The sequence below is a fragment of the Ovis canadensis genome, chromosome 13 (assembly GCF_042477335.2).
Source record: "Ovis canadensis isolate MfBH-ARS-UI-01 breed Bighorn chromosome 13, ARS-UI_OviCan_v2, whole genome shotgun sequence".
Taxonomy (NCBI): domain Eukaryota; kingdom Metazoa; phylum Chordata; class Mammalia; order Artiodactyla; family Bovidae; genus Ovis; species Ovis canadensis.
The window spans coordinates 45,059,558-45,074,085 of record NC_091257.1 but is presented as its reverse complement, the minus strand read 5'-3'; the positions used below and the strand labels follow the sequence as shown (position 1 = coordinate 45,074,085).

Below are 14,528 nucleotides of genomic sequence, written 5' to 3'. Positions count from 1 at the left end.
TCATGTAACAAAATTAACCATTTTTAATGAACACTTTTGTAGCATTTGGCACTTTTCACAATATTGTGTAGCCATCACCTGTAACATATTCATCACCCTGAAGTAAAACCCCAAATCTACTTAGCAGTTACTCCCTATTCTTCCTGCCTGGAATCCTAGCAACCACCAGTTTGCTTTCAGTCACGATGAGTTTACCTATACTAGATATTTCATGTAAATGAATCATACAGCGTATCACCTTTTGTGTCTTGAGGCTCATCCTTATTTCAGCCTGTCTCAGTGCTTCAGCCCCTTTTCTGAAAGAATGATACTCCGCTGTGTGCATGTAACACAGGGTGTCCAGTCATCAGTGGATGTGTGGTTCGTTTCTTCCTGTGGTTACTGTGAATAGTACTGTAGTGAACATTCCTACACAAGGACCTGTGTGAGTCCCTGTTCTCAATTCTTTTGGGAATTTGGTATCAATCTAGAACTGGAATTGCTGGGTCATATGGCAGTTTTATGTTTTAATTTTTGGAGAAATGCCAAGCTGCTTCCCAGCAACTATACCATTTTACATTCCTACCAGGAGTAAACAAGGGTTCCCAGTTCTCCACATCTTTGCCAGCACTTGTTACTGTCCCATTATTAGTATTGCCATCCTCGTGGGTGTACAGTGGTGGTTGTGGCTTGATTTACATTTTCCTAGTGACTGATGATGTTGATCATCTTTTTTTGTGCTCTTTGGCCATTTGTATGTCTTCTTTGAGGAACTGTCTATTCATGTCCCTTGCCTGATTTTGAATCGGGCTGTTTGTCTTTTTATTGAATTGTAAGGTTTTTTAATATATTCTGATTACTAGGCACATAACATATATTTTACTTACTTGTTTTAGGTATTATCTCACTAGTAAGCTCAAAGATGGCAGAATTCTTGTCCACTTTGTCTCTTCCTGTTTCTAGCACCTAGAACAGTGCCAGGTTCAGTGTTCATGCTCTATAGATTTTTGTTAAACAGATGAAGAAAGAAATTAGCAGAATACACTGAAGATTTATTTCACATTGTGATGTAACCATGTTGATACTTGATAAAGGGGGAAAATGGAGCTGAATATGCTAAATTGTTTTTTATCATAAGAATTCAATAGATCCCTAAGCTTGAAATCAAGAAATAATTGTTAATGCTTGCAGTATCCTATATGGAGACAAAAATAGAACTTACTTTTACTCTTTGGCCTGATCAACTTAAATACACACACATACATACACAGATTCTTTCTCCAGATGAGTGAATAAAAAAACTTGGGGTATTCATAAATAATCATTTAAAAGTCTGTCTTCATGGTTTGAGGATGGATAAGAAAATTGTTTCTATTCAGTGAAATAACTTCTTTTTCTTTTTGAGATGAACAGTATATTTTTAGGACTCTCACATCCATACATGACTACTGGAAAAACCATAACCTTGACTAGACAGACCTTTGTTGACAAAGTAATGTCTCTGCTTTTTAATATGCTGTCTAGGTTGGTCATAACTTTCCTTCCAAGGAGTAAGCATCTTTTAATTTCATGGCTGCAATCACCATCTGCAGTGATTTTGGAGCCCAAAAAAATAAAGTTAGCTACTGTTTCCCCATCTATTTGCCATGAAGTGATGAGACTGGATGCCATGATCTTCATTTTCTGAATGTTGAGCTTTAAGCCAACTTTTTCACTCTCCACTTTCACTTTCATCGAAAAGTTCTTTAGTTGTTCACTTTCTGCCATAAGGGTGGTGTCATCTACATATCTGAGCTTATTGATATTTCTCCTGGCAAACTTGATTCCAGCTTGTACTTCATGCAGCCCCACGTTTCTCATGATGTACTCTGCATAGAAGTTAACTAAGCAGGGTGACAGTATACAGCCTTGACGTACTCCTTTACCTTTTTGGAACCAGTCTGTTGTTCCATGTCCAGTTCTAACTGTTGCTTCCTGACCTGCATACAGGTTTCTCAAGAGGCAGGTCAGGTGGTCTGGTATTCCCATCTCCTTCAGAATTTTCCACAGTTTATTGTGATCCACAGAGTCAGAGGCTTTGGCATAGTCAATAAAGCAGAAATAGATGTTTTTCTGGAACTTTCTTGCTTTTTCTTCTCTTTAATCATCAGTTTTCCCTTTGGCTCATTAACTTCCATTTTTTACATTTGGTGGTCACAGATTAAAATTATTTAGCTCACTTTCATATTTTCTTCTTGAATTGGAACTAATTATGGAGCTAATTTTCAATGCGGATTCAAGATGATCCTCTAAATTTGACAATATGATACTTTAATAGTATTAGAATTATGTTTATAAAAGGATAGACAAATAAATTTAGTGTTTTTGTTTTCATTGTGCATTTAAATCTTTGGAATGGAAACTGTTGATTGAACATAAAAATAGTTGGAACCTACCTGTGACATCTAGCTTCATCTTCAGAAGATCAGTGACTAATTTCCTTGATAATCCATTTCCAACTTTCTTTTGAAGCCAGGAAGATGAGTTTTACATTCCTTTCTGTTCTCTTTTGTGGTTATAAAAGGACTCCTTGTATACTGTGTACAGAGTGTTGCCTTTGACCTTTCCTATGATAAAACAGGTTTCCTTTTAGATAAGTACACATGAAAACACATCTCTGTTTAAATGCAAAGTATATGGAGAAACTGAATTTAATGCAAAGGAGAAACAAAACATTGAATTGTTCCTGCATGAGCTGACTCTTCTTACAGTGGTATCTGTTACTGGGAATTGAGATAGAATTCTTTATACAGAGCATGCTCTTTTTGTGTTCCTACTCTTTGGTGTAACATAAGCAGGACTACTGCAGTTACATGTTAGAACCTTTTTTAGGGCGTTCAAAAGTTGAACAGTTCTAGTTTATCATGAATATATTCCTCTACGTGTATTAACACAGTTTTAAGGAAAAGAAGCAAAATGATGCTTTATAGATTTTATTTCTCATAAAGAAAATTCACTTCTATGTATCTTTCATTACTGATAAAAGTTTTAGGACTTGCAATATAATTAGATTCACAGTTGGGCATTTTAAAATATGGTTTTCCTATGTATTAATATGGTTTAGTCATCCTATCCATTTATCCTAAATAAATATTAGAGTTTTGTGCATTTGTTTAAATTTCATGCCTTATTTGCCTGAGAAAGGATAATGGATTTAAGAGCTAAAATATTACTGTTTGTAGTTTAAATCATGAAATATTATTGTTTGTAGTTTAAATCATAATCATTACTGTTTGTAGTTTAAGTCCATAAATCATAATTTTGTGTCATATTTTAGTATTGTTTTTTATGAATTTTTTCTATTATCTCAGTCATGTCCGTGGTATTTTGCAGTTTACTGAAACTAGTAAACTCTTTCCATTTGAATTTGTGTCTTGTAGCTTTTTGTTACATTAGAACCCAGATAATTGTCCATACAAGATACAGTACTGCTGATATATGCCTAAAGGCATTCTGTTATGAGTAAAGTCTATGAGTTTTCATTTAGAATCAGCATTGATAAGTCTGTACCTCTACCTGTCCATCTAGAATTGATGAAAATAATTGTGGCAAATAGAGTGGGTTGCAGAAAAGGCCTTAGCATATATTTAATGTATGATGAAAGTGAAATTGAAGGTTGCTCGGTCATGTCGACTCTTTGCAACCCCATGGGAACTATATGGTCAGCATCTTATGTGCACTCCTCATTCAGGCCTCTATGCAACCCTGTGAAATAAGTACTGGTTTCATCTACATTTTAGAGTCTGGGACCAGTGAGAAATAACACCTCCTGGCTAAAGCATGAATTCTGTTCACTGAGCTTTTAAATACTTCTGTTCCTTAGGAAAACAAATTATTAGACTAGGATGAACTAGAGACTGAAAGAGGGGAGAGGTGTGCAGAGGAGATGGCATTGGAATTAAAGGACATAATGTATATTAGATGAAAAGAGGAATGTGCTCTAGGCTTGGGAAAAGAGTGAGCAGAAAGAGATGTGGGATATGAAGCTCTGTGCTGTATTTGGAGAATAATAGTTGGCTCATGATGGCTGAACTATATTCATTGTGCTAAGAGATAAGATGGAAGCAAAAATTGGGATTAGAATTAGTACCAGCTGGCATAATCATTTCTCCTCTGACATCTCACTGTACTATGCTTATCTTGATAAGCTGTGCATGCTTATCTTGATACGAAAGGCTAAACATGAGCATCCAGGTCATGAATGTAAAGCCTGTTCATGGAAGTGGAACAGCCTTCTTAAGAACTTTCTCTCTGAAGCTGTGATGAAACTTACAGAGTATTAGAAGTTGAGTACTGTCAGTATTTTTCACCGTTTAAACCTTGTTTAAAATAGTAGAAAAGGAAGGAGGATGTGGGAGGATCTAGGATCAGGGATGTCCCTTACTTTGTACTTACACACTAATCCAGGACTACGAAGTTTAAATAACCAGTGTAGTGTTGTGTGGACTATAGTGTCAGTCATCTTTCTAGGCTTCTGTTTTCACAAGAAACATAGGAAGTGTATATATGTATATGGAGATTCCTTCTGTGCTGCTTATATGGTTAAAATTCACGTCGATGGGTAGCATGGAGGAATAGAAGAGGAAGAAGCAGGTCAAGGATGAACAGGATGAGCAGATATTATACATGTGACATAAACTAAAACCTCAGCCAGAATGTTAGGGTTTAATTCCTTTTGCCAGCTTCCTGAAGTCACAGCTAATCCTAAAGTTTGAACAGTTCACACAGCAGTATTCAAGAAGGGTGGGGTGGGGGCAGTGAGAACAGTCACCTCAGGCCAGAGCAGGCATTTGGCTACTGAAATCGTCTGGAACTGCCTGCATATGACGATAATAAAGAGGAATTTGACCAAGTCCATTTTATTATGTTTAAACTCTGCGGACAGTGTCCCCTCTTTTTGCTGTGCTGAGGCACACTCTAACCGTCTCCCCAGACACACACCCTGATGCTTCTCTTAATTTGCAGGGTGGCTACACATGTCCCGCAGGTGCCTGCCTCCTGCCGTGAGGACTTAGCAGTTCTCCTGGCACAGCCACAGGTGGCCCTCACAGCTTCTTCCAGGAGCTGGCAGGATGTCACTTCAGCTTCTGTTTCTTTGGCCAACAATGGCACCTAACCAAATCATGATGTCAGTGGGGCTCAGGAGTAGATCTCTGCCACAGAGAGGTACTGCAGAGCCCATGACAACAAGCAGTGATTATACTCTCACAGGGAAGAGGAAGGAATTGACATCGACTGTACTGTCTACCACCCTGGGCTACTGTGGGGCCAGGTAATGTCACAGAGTTTCAGTTTGTTTAAAGGATATAAAGAGTCTTAGCCTAGAAATGAGGAATTTTTGACCGTCAGATTGATTTTTGATATAATATGAACATCTACCATTTTAAAAAAAGCCAGATAATCATTTTTCTTGAATTTTGTAGGTATCCTTGTGCCTAGAGAGTAACAGCTTGTATTAGCGGTTTTCTTCATGACATACGGTAGTTAAAGGGGCAAAGAGCTCAGTTCTTCAGAGTAAACAAGAGAAACCAGAAGTTATTCTGGATGTCCAGGAGAGCAGGACACCTTAGGCCTGAGGGATGAATTCTTTGGCATAAAGCAGTGGAGAAGGCTGGAGGGATCCCTGCAGTGAGTGGTACAGTCATAACGATAGGGAGAAAAAGAATCCAACCAGTGTTAATATAATCATCATAAGGATTGCAGCGCGTCATATCGAAGACTTTCCTTCCAATGCCTGGTTTTGTTTACTCATTTAGAGTTTATGTTTCTGTGCAGAAAGAATCTTGAAGGGTTTTGCTTGTGTATTTCCTACTCTGACTTCTCCGCTGACACAGCACAGGTCAGCACACAGCAGTGAGCTATTGTGGGGTAGCTGGGACTGCTGCAGATTCGAGCAATCATGGAAGAGTGAGAAGAAAGGCCACTTTCCGACATTAAAAAAAATTATTATTTATTTATTGGGCTGCATTGGGTCTTGGTTGTGGCAGGCAGGATCTTTTGTTGTCATAGTTGCAGTGTGTGGGCGCTCAGTAGTTGCTCCGCCGCATATGGGATCTTAGTTCCCTGACCAGGGATTGAATCCGAGTCCTCTTCATTGGAAGGCAGTTTCTTAACCACTGGAGCACCAGGGAATTCCCTACTTGAGAGCATTTGATAACTGATTTAAAATCTAATTTCTTAGTAGTTCCCAAATTATTTTCCTTAAGTAGTTCATGAGCAAAGTCAATATGGAACATACAATAAAGTGATTTTTAAAGCAAAATTTTACTTAAAGTCTAAAGGGAAATTATATCCCAGTTAGCTGTGTGTGTGTGTATGTGTGTGTGTGTGGAAGGACTCCTCATAACACTATAAAATGTTGTCTGCAAGCTAGAATGTAATTTATATGTGTGTGATCATTCCTGAAAATAGATAAGGTTCTCAGGGGTTCTTTGATTACTCATGACAGCAGATTGCTCTTGATAATGATGAAAGGTATAATAAATAAGCTTTAAAGACCTTTCTGGTAATGAGCTACATACTTACATCTAGCTAACACACTGAACACTGGCCTTCCTTATGTTTCCGTAGGTATTTTAGAAGCATAGCTAATGTTACAACATTTTAAAAGGTTTATGGTGGACAGAGCTACACGAAAAAGAGATATACGTTTCATGACTCTAGGATATTAGATAGTCCCATTACACCTCAGGGTTTTGGGGTTTTTTTCCCCCTTTTCTTTTATAGTTCTTTGCCAGTTAAGGAAAGTTGGATGAAACCAGATAACTTTAAAAGCTATATTGTTTAGCAGTCTCTGTTGACCAGTAAATTGGCTAAGAAGTTATTTGCTATAATATTCCTGTCATTAAAGCATCTGGTGATATTTAACTAATGTAGAGAACTACTTTAAAAATAAAGTTAATGTTGATGATAAATCAGAATTTAAAAGTATTGCTAATTAAAATATTTGACTCTTAGGTTTAGATTCTCTTGTGGGAGGACCTTAAAGAGTTTTGGATGCAGTACACACTGAAATTTTCTCCTAAGTACTGCAACTGGGGAAGAAAAAAAAATGCTCACAGTTATCCTTGCTGCCTTAGATAATTTGGAATTACATCATTGGAATCTATTTATTTGCAACTCAGCCGTTTTTTGAGGATGGGGGATATGTGTGTTTGAATTTTATTTTAGAAAGTAATTTTAAGAGAATTTTAATAATATTCATGGAACATATAGGAACATATTTTTCTCTCTTCTATTAGATTGTGATGTCTTTATCTCATCTAATAGGCTTGACAGGTATTCAAAACATTATGGGTATGTAGGTAGTTATATGGGGAAAATATGTTAAATATGTAGTCTAAAAACTATTGCCACATTTGTCTTAGATATAGAAAATCTAAGGGTAGGATCCTCGTCATATTGTTCTTCACATTTATACAGTTTTTACATAAGAGTTCTATTTTAAATTATCCTTTCTAATTAAATCATTTTCTTTATGTGCAGTGAAAAAAATTTGGCAGTTATATCTCACTAAAAGGTTGAAAAGGACCCTTTCTCAATTAATGAAATTCTACACTTGCTGTTCAAATTTGCTGTGCAGATATGAAATATATGTAATATTACCATATCACTGAAATTACTACATAGGCCATCCTACTCCAGGTCTTACACAGGGAACCTTGTTTAGAAGTGTTGAAGTTAAATAAATTGGTAAAAATGAGTGTTGGAATTTGTAATTTTAAACCAAATTAGAAAGTTAAAAGTTTGGAGTTCAGCATGAAGCACTTTAATGGGAATAGAAGGTGGTTTTGTAGCTGGTCCTGATTTCATCTATAAACATGTAAACCTTACATAAATTTAAACGAGCTTTAACTAAGAGATCTTTTTCTATAGTAATCTAAAAAGCATTGTAAACACTCAAAATAAGCAAGGCAACAATCAATTTAGAAGACTTTTTAATTTATGGATGAAAACTTTTGGAATGTTTTCCTTAGAATTTATTGTAATCTTTCGTGGTTTTGGTAGGGGGGCTTTGTGTTTTTCTTTCCCCCCCTGTAGTATAAACACATCTTAAAATCAGTGATATGAGTTAAGAACAATTAATTCCTAAGGAGTTTGGCAGATTAGCTGTTAGTATATCACTGAAACCAAAGGAGCAAAACAAGATTTTTTTCTCTTAATCGTTCAAGACACAGTTTGCTTCACTAGTAATGACAGTCATAGTTGATGGTTTTATTATGTGGAACATGACCACTGCCACTGGGTTGTGTTTTAAGAGGAAAAAGGAATTTCTGTTTTGGTAGTTTGCTTCTGAGGGTTTTTCATTGTCTGCTCATAGCGTTTTGAGATACTTGTTTCAACTTTTAAACGTCAAACAAGAAATTCTCTAAATTCCTTTTTGGAAATACTCTATTCTGACATCCTTGCCATAATCTCCTTTCACCTGTTTCCATATTTTGCCTGGCAGACTCTCCAGCTTTGATCTCCTTTAGTCCTCATCGCCTTTTTCTGCTGGCCTGTGAGAGGCCTACAACTGGCAACCGCTGGATGGCACAGTGTTAAGACAGCCACGTGCTCCACTTGAGTTTTTAACCATCTCCTCCAAACTTTGTTTATTCTTCCATCAGAGCTGATTCCCCTGCCTAACCACTCCCTGTCTCTCACAGTTCTCCATCCTGTTCAGCTCTTTCAGTTTCCCTTGTGCTGTGCTCATTCACATTTCTGCCTTTGATGATTCCATTCTGGCTAGAGAGAATTTCCTACCCTCTTTTCTGTTCCACATGAGAGCCAAAGTACCTTCTTTGTAAAATTTATTAAGGTGATTAAGACATCATTATGTCCCCAGATATGTCAAAAGAAGGCATGTTTACTACAGCTTAGAGCATTGAGGGGGAAAAATATAATGTATTCTCTAAATCATGGGTCGGTAAACTATGGCTCACAGGCTAAATCAAGCCCTACACCTATTTTGTGAAATATTTATTGGAACACAACCAGGTGCTCTTGTTTATGTATTACATTATCTTGCTGTTACACATTGTCTTATCTTGCTACCTTATGGCCTGTGAAGCCTAAAATATTTACTGTCTGGCCCATCACAGAAAAAATTTGCCAACCTTTACTCCAAATGAACACTTGTTAAACCAGAGTACACCAGGACTTTGCCCAGGCTTCATCTGATATTTCTATATTAGGCCATGCCTGTCCAAACAAGAATTAAGCACACATTTTCTAAAGCCTAAATTGTTTACATGTTTATAACCGGAGGCAAGAGATAAGCAGTGAATGTTTTATTAAGTCTACTTTAATTTTCTTTTTTTTTTTTACATAAGCATAGTATTTATTTATTTGTAGCACTTGAAACTTAGAGATGAGGCATCAGGTAGTTAATAAATCCTTTTCACACTCCCTTATTTTCTGAAATCTTTAATGTCAGAGAATTTGATGCCAACCTTTTCCTCTGGCGAGAACTGGAATCTTCCTTGTTCCCCAAACTTTATAAACGGTGGCAGTTTCCCCAAACTTCACTTTTGTAGGAAGATTTAGAAGATGCTTCATTTATATTCTCTGCCACCTCTTCCCCCCAAAAGATTCTTTTTGTTTGTTTTTTAACCAAGAAAAACATTATGCCCATTCCTTCTATTTAGATCACAGTTTTAATTAATATTTAGAAATTTTGAAGTAATGTGTTAAAACTCATTTCAAGCTCTGCCTGATCACTTACTAGAAACAAAGGTTGAAATGCAACAGGTGTTGAGTAGGAAGAATGACTTTATCTTCGTCTTGTGCCTCCAAACCCTCCCCTTTGCATAAGAGCTCATCTACAGCTGTATACCTTTTTCTCCACCAGCGTTTCAGTGACTTTGCTCCTCCACAAATTCCAACAGGTGTTCTCAAGTGGACAATTGAAAAAAGAAAGGAGAGTTGGAAACAGTTAAGGAGGTGAAAGCTTATTCTGCAATACACGTAGAAACGTTTGCAGTAAAGGTTTGGAAGTGGTAAAGGAAGCTAAGGAATAATAACAATAGTCTCAATGCTATTAAGTGCTCCCTAAATCTGAGAACCCACACTACAATCCTAGCCTTGATACAAAGGTGATTGTAGAGCTAAGGCTCTACTGGGGATGTATTAGAGAAAGGAGAAAGCATTTTAAGAAATACTGTTCAGACTAGGTTAAATGAACACATTTAACCCAAGAATCGGGTAGTATCTGTAGTACCAAACTGCAATGCCTTTTTCCTTTGGCTCAGTGATCCTGCTCTGGAACTCTGTCCTACAGATACCACTGTTCATGTCCTATAGATATTACTGTTCACGTATGAAATCACATGTTCCAGTTTATTTGGTACAGCAGTGGTTATGGTAAAATGTTACGCACAATCCAAGTATCCAGAAGTAAAGGACTGGATCATAAAATCAGAAAGGCATTGAAAGTTCAACCAGATGAAAGCATGGCCCTTGACATGTATTATCTATAAAATGATACTGAAAATGTAAGAAAAGGACACCCTAAAAGTTGGTATCAAGGGAGGTAAAAGGGAAATAATTGTACATTACCAGATCTACATTATAAAGTAACAAGATTCTTAAAAATTATTTTATCATTTAATACATTAAAACTGTGTAGGGGCTTGTATATATTGCCTTGTTTTGACTCCCATACCCATTTGATACCTATTCCCCATTGAATGGAACATACTGTTAAGGTGCTCAGACATGGTCAAGTGAGAACTACTCTAACTGACCCTGAAGAGTTTATTCCTTCATCTTTGAGATAAGGGCAAGATGATTAGGACAAAAGTTACCTAGTGCATTTCTTAAAAAATTTGTTTGCATGGAGAAATAGCAATTTAAATTCTACTTAACATTTATATCCCACTTTTTTAAAAATTGAAGAATAGTTGATTTACAGTGTTGTATTTCTGCTGTACAGCAAAGTGATTCAGTTATACAAATATATATATACTCTTTTTCATATTCTCTTCTGGTTTGTTACAGGATATTGTATATGGTTCCCTGTACTGTACAGTAGACCATGATGATTATCTATTTTATATATAGTTATTTGTATGTACTAATCCCAGGCTCCTAATTTATCCCTCCCTCAGCCCCTCCCTGCTTTGGTAATCATAGGTTTGTTTTCTATGTGAGTCTGTTTCCATTTTATAAATAAGTTCATTTTTGTATATTTTAGATTGCACATATAGTTGATATCATACAGTATTTGACTTTCTGGTGTATTTCACTTAATATGATAATCTCTAGGTCAGTCTGTGTTGCTGCACATGGCTTGATTTTATTCTTTTTTATGGCTGAGTAATATTCGTGTGTGTGTATACCACATCTTTCTTTCATGTCTTAGCTGTTCAGATAGTGCTGCTGTGAACACAGGGGTGCATCTATCCTTCTGAACCATGGTTTTCTCCAGATACCTGCCCAGGAGTGGGATTGCTAAATTATATGGTAGTTCTATTTTTAGCTTTTAAAAGACTCTCCATACTGTTCTCCATAGTGGCTGTACCAATGTACATTCCCGCCACCAGTGTACAACTGTTCCCTTTTCTGTGCACCCTCTCTAGCATTTGTTATTTGTAGACTTTTAATGAAGTGGCCATTCTGACCTTTGTGAGGTGATACCTCATTGTAGTTTTCATTTATTTATTTAATTTTATGAGGTATTTGGATATTTTGGAAATTAAGCTCTTGTCAATTGCATCATTTGCAAATATTTTCTCCCATTCTTCAGGGTGTCTTTTTACTTTGTTTATAGTTTCCTTTGCTGTGCAAAAGCTTAAGAGTTTGATTAGGTCCCATTTGTTTATTTTTACTTTTATTTCTATTGCCTTGGGAGACTGACCGAAGAAAACATTGCTACAATTTATGTCAGAGTGTTTTGCCTATGATCTCTTCTAGGAATTTTATGGTGTCATGCTTTATATTTAAGTCATTAAGCCATTTTGAGTTTGTGTGTGGTACTGAGGTAAGTATTCTAAGTTCATTGATTTATATGTGTATGTAAATCAAGTGTGTGGGTTTATTTTTGGACTCTGTATTCTGTTCCATTGATCTGTATGTCTGTTTTTGTACCAGTACCATGCTATTTTGATTACTGTAGCTGTGTAGTATTGTCTGAAGTCTGGGAGGGTTATGTCTCCAGCTTTGTTCTTTTTGCTCAGGATTGCTTTGGCAGTTCTGGTCTTTAATGGTTCCACATACATTTTAGGATTCTTTATTCTAGTCCTGTAAAATATGTCATAGGTAATTTGATAGGGATTGCTTTAAATCTGTAGATTGCTTTGGGTAGTATAGAGATTTTAATAATAATTCTTTCAACCCAGGAGCATGGGATGTCTTTGTCTCTTTAAATCATTTTCAGATTCCTTCATCAGTGTTTTATGGTTCTCACCATATGAGTCTTTCACTTCTTTGGCCAGGTTTATTCCTAACTATTTTATTACTTTTGATGTGATTTTAGAAGGGATTTTTTTTTTTTGTACTTTTTGATATTTCATTGTTAGTGTAAAGAACTGCAACAGATTTCTGTGTGTTAATTTTGTAGCCTGCTATATTGTTGGTTATTTATCAGTTCTAGAAGTTTTCATATGAAATCTTTAGGGTTTTCTACATATATGTCATCTGCATATAATGACAATTTTACTTCTTCCCTTTTATTTTGAATCCCTGTATTTTTCTTGTTCGATTGCTGTGGCTAGGACTTTCAATACTATGTTGATTAGAAGAGCTGAGAGTGGACATCCTGGTCTTGTTTCAGATTTTAGTGGGAAAGCTTTCAGCTTTTCACCATTGAGTTTTATGTTGGCTGAGGGTTTGTCATAAATAGCATTTTTCATGTTGAGATATGTTCCCTTTATATCTACTCCTCAAAAAGGAATCAAGATAGTAAAAAGGGAAGCTTGGGAAACTTGCTCTGATAAGGTTTGTCTGAGTGAACACTTGGACCAGATATATGAATAGAGGAAAACAGTTAGAGCCTATATTCTAGTTTCATGTTGGTTAAGTGTAGAATTTCATAATGGCTAAAATATGTGGAGTAAAGCTTTGTGAAGAGTCCAGGATAACATTGAATTATGTGCTTATTTTTGGTAAGTTGTAACGTGGCTTACTTTTAAAGAAATTCATCATGATAGAGAATAAGTTTTATAGGGAAAAAAAAACCTGCCTTTTGGATATTTCCTTTAATAAAAATTAAAATTCTGAACATGCTGAAGTTGTTATTGATCTGTCCCTAGGTCATTGATATAACATGCTTCCTAAAGTAAAAAATTTCAAATGAATTCTTACGTAATTGTTATCATATCTCTGGATTTAATTTTTAGATATTTGAAAACTAGAGTATATTTTGTTATTTTTCATTGGCTATTACTATACAACAAAAAATGTCATTAATTTTTACAGATTCAGTTTTATAGTGATTACTTATACAATATTAGACTTCTTCAAGAGTTATATAAAACTTTATATGTCATTCTCACAACAGTTCTCTGTGGTTGAAGTGGTATTGCCATTTTTCAGAGGTAAAGTTAAGGCCCAGAGAGTCATACAGCTATGATATAAATATTAACATAACACACAGTATTTTGATTCCAAATGTCTTCATTTCTCTAGCCTTGTATTTATTTTGTTTTTAATGTCATGATATTGAAGCTTGTTGATAGCATGTCTTTTTATGTTTTCAGGATATGGCCTTAGTTGCCCCTGAGGCTCCCTCAGAACAAGCCAGAAGAGTTTTTCAAACTTATGATCCAGAAGGTAAAAGATTTTATTTTTTATTAATATTGTTTTATATCTTTATGTATTTAAAATACATTGATCCTTTCCTGAGTTTTATTTTTAAAGAGTTGTTGGATTACTGAATGAAATCTATCGTGTACTAGTTGAAAGTTTTAAATAAGAAACAGTGGAAGTGAGAACCAAAAAAAAAAAAGTGATCATCATATTTTCACATGGTAGAAGGGTTCTGTTTCACATGGTACTTAACTATGGTTACTTGAATCTTGACTTCTGATGGTGTTAAACAGGGAAAAATACTACTTCTGAATTAAACTTTCTTAGCAACTTTCATATAAACAATACAGTATGATTAACTCTAGTCACCATGCTGTACATCACATCCCATGACTCATATTATAACTGAAAGGTGGTACCTCTGACATCTTTTACTCCTTTCACCTACTCCCCTACCCCTTGCCTCTAGCAGCCACCAATCTGTTCCTGTATCTGTAAGCTCAGTCTTATTTCACTTCAGTTCAGTTGCTCAGTCATGTCCGACTCTTTGTAACCCCATGAATTGCAGCACGCCAGGCCTCCCTGTCCATCACCAGCTCCTGGAGTTCACTCAGATTCACATTCATTGAGTCAGTGATGCCATCCAGCCATCTCATCCTCCGTCGTCCCCTTCTCCTCCTGCCCCCAATCCCTCCCAGCATCAGAGTCTTTTTCCAATGAGTCAACTCTTCCCATGAGGTGGCCAAAGTTTTGGAGCTTCAGCTTTAGCATCATTCCTTCCA

General features: G+C 36.1%; 1 protein-coding gene across 4 annotated transcripts in view; it reads left to right on the top strand.

Annotated features, from left to right (window-relative positions):
• MINDY3 (MINDY lysine 48 deubiquitinase 3) overlaps window positions 1–14,528 on the top strand; it is an 82,259-nt gene that overhangs the window by 50,362 nt on the left and 17,369 nt on the right. For all 4 annotated transcript variants that reach the window (XM_069547572.1, XM_069547574.1, XM_069547573.1 and 1 more), the window contains one exon: window positions 13,698–13,770. In XM_069547572.1, the coding sequence (XP_069403673.1) occupies window positions 13,698–13,770 (73 nt within the window). The remainder of the gene's footprint in view (window positions 1–13,697; window positions 13,771–14,528) is intronic.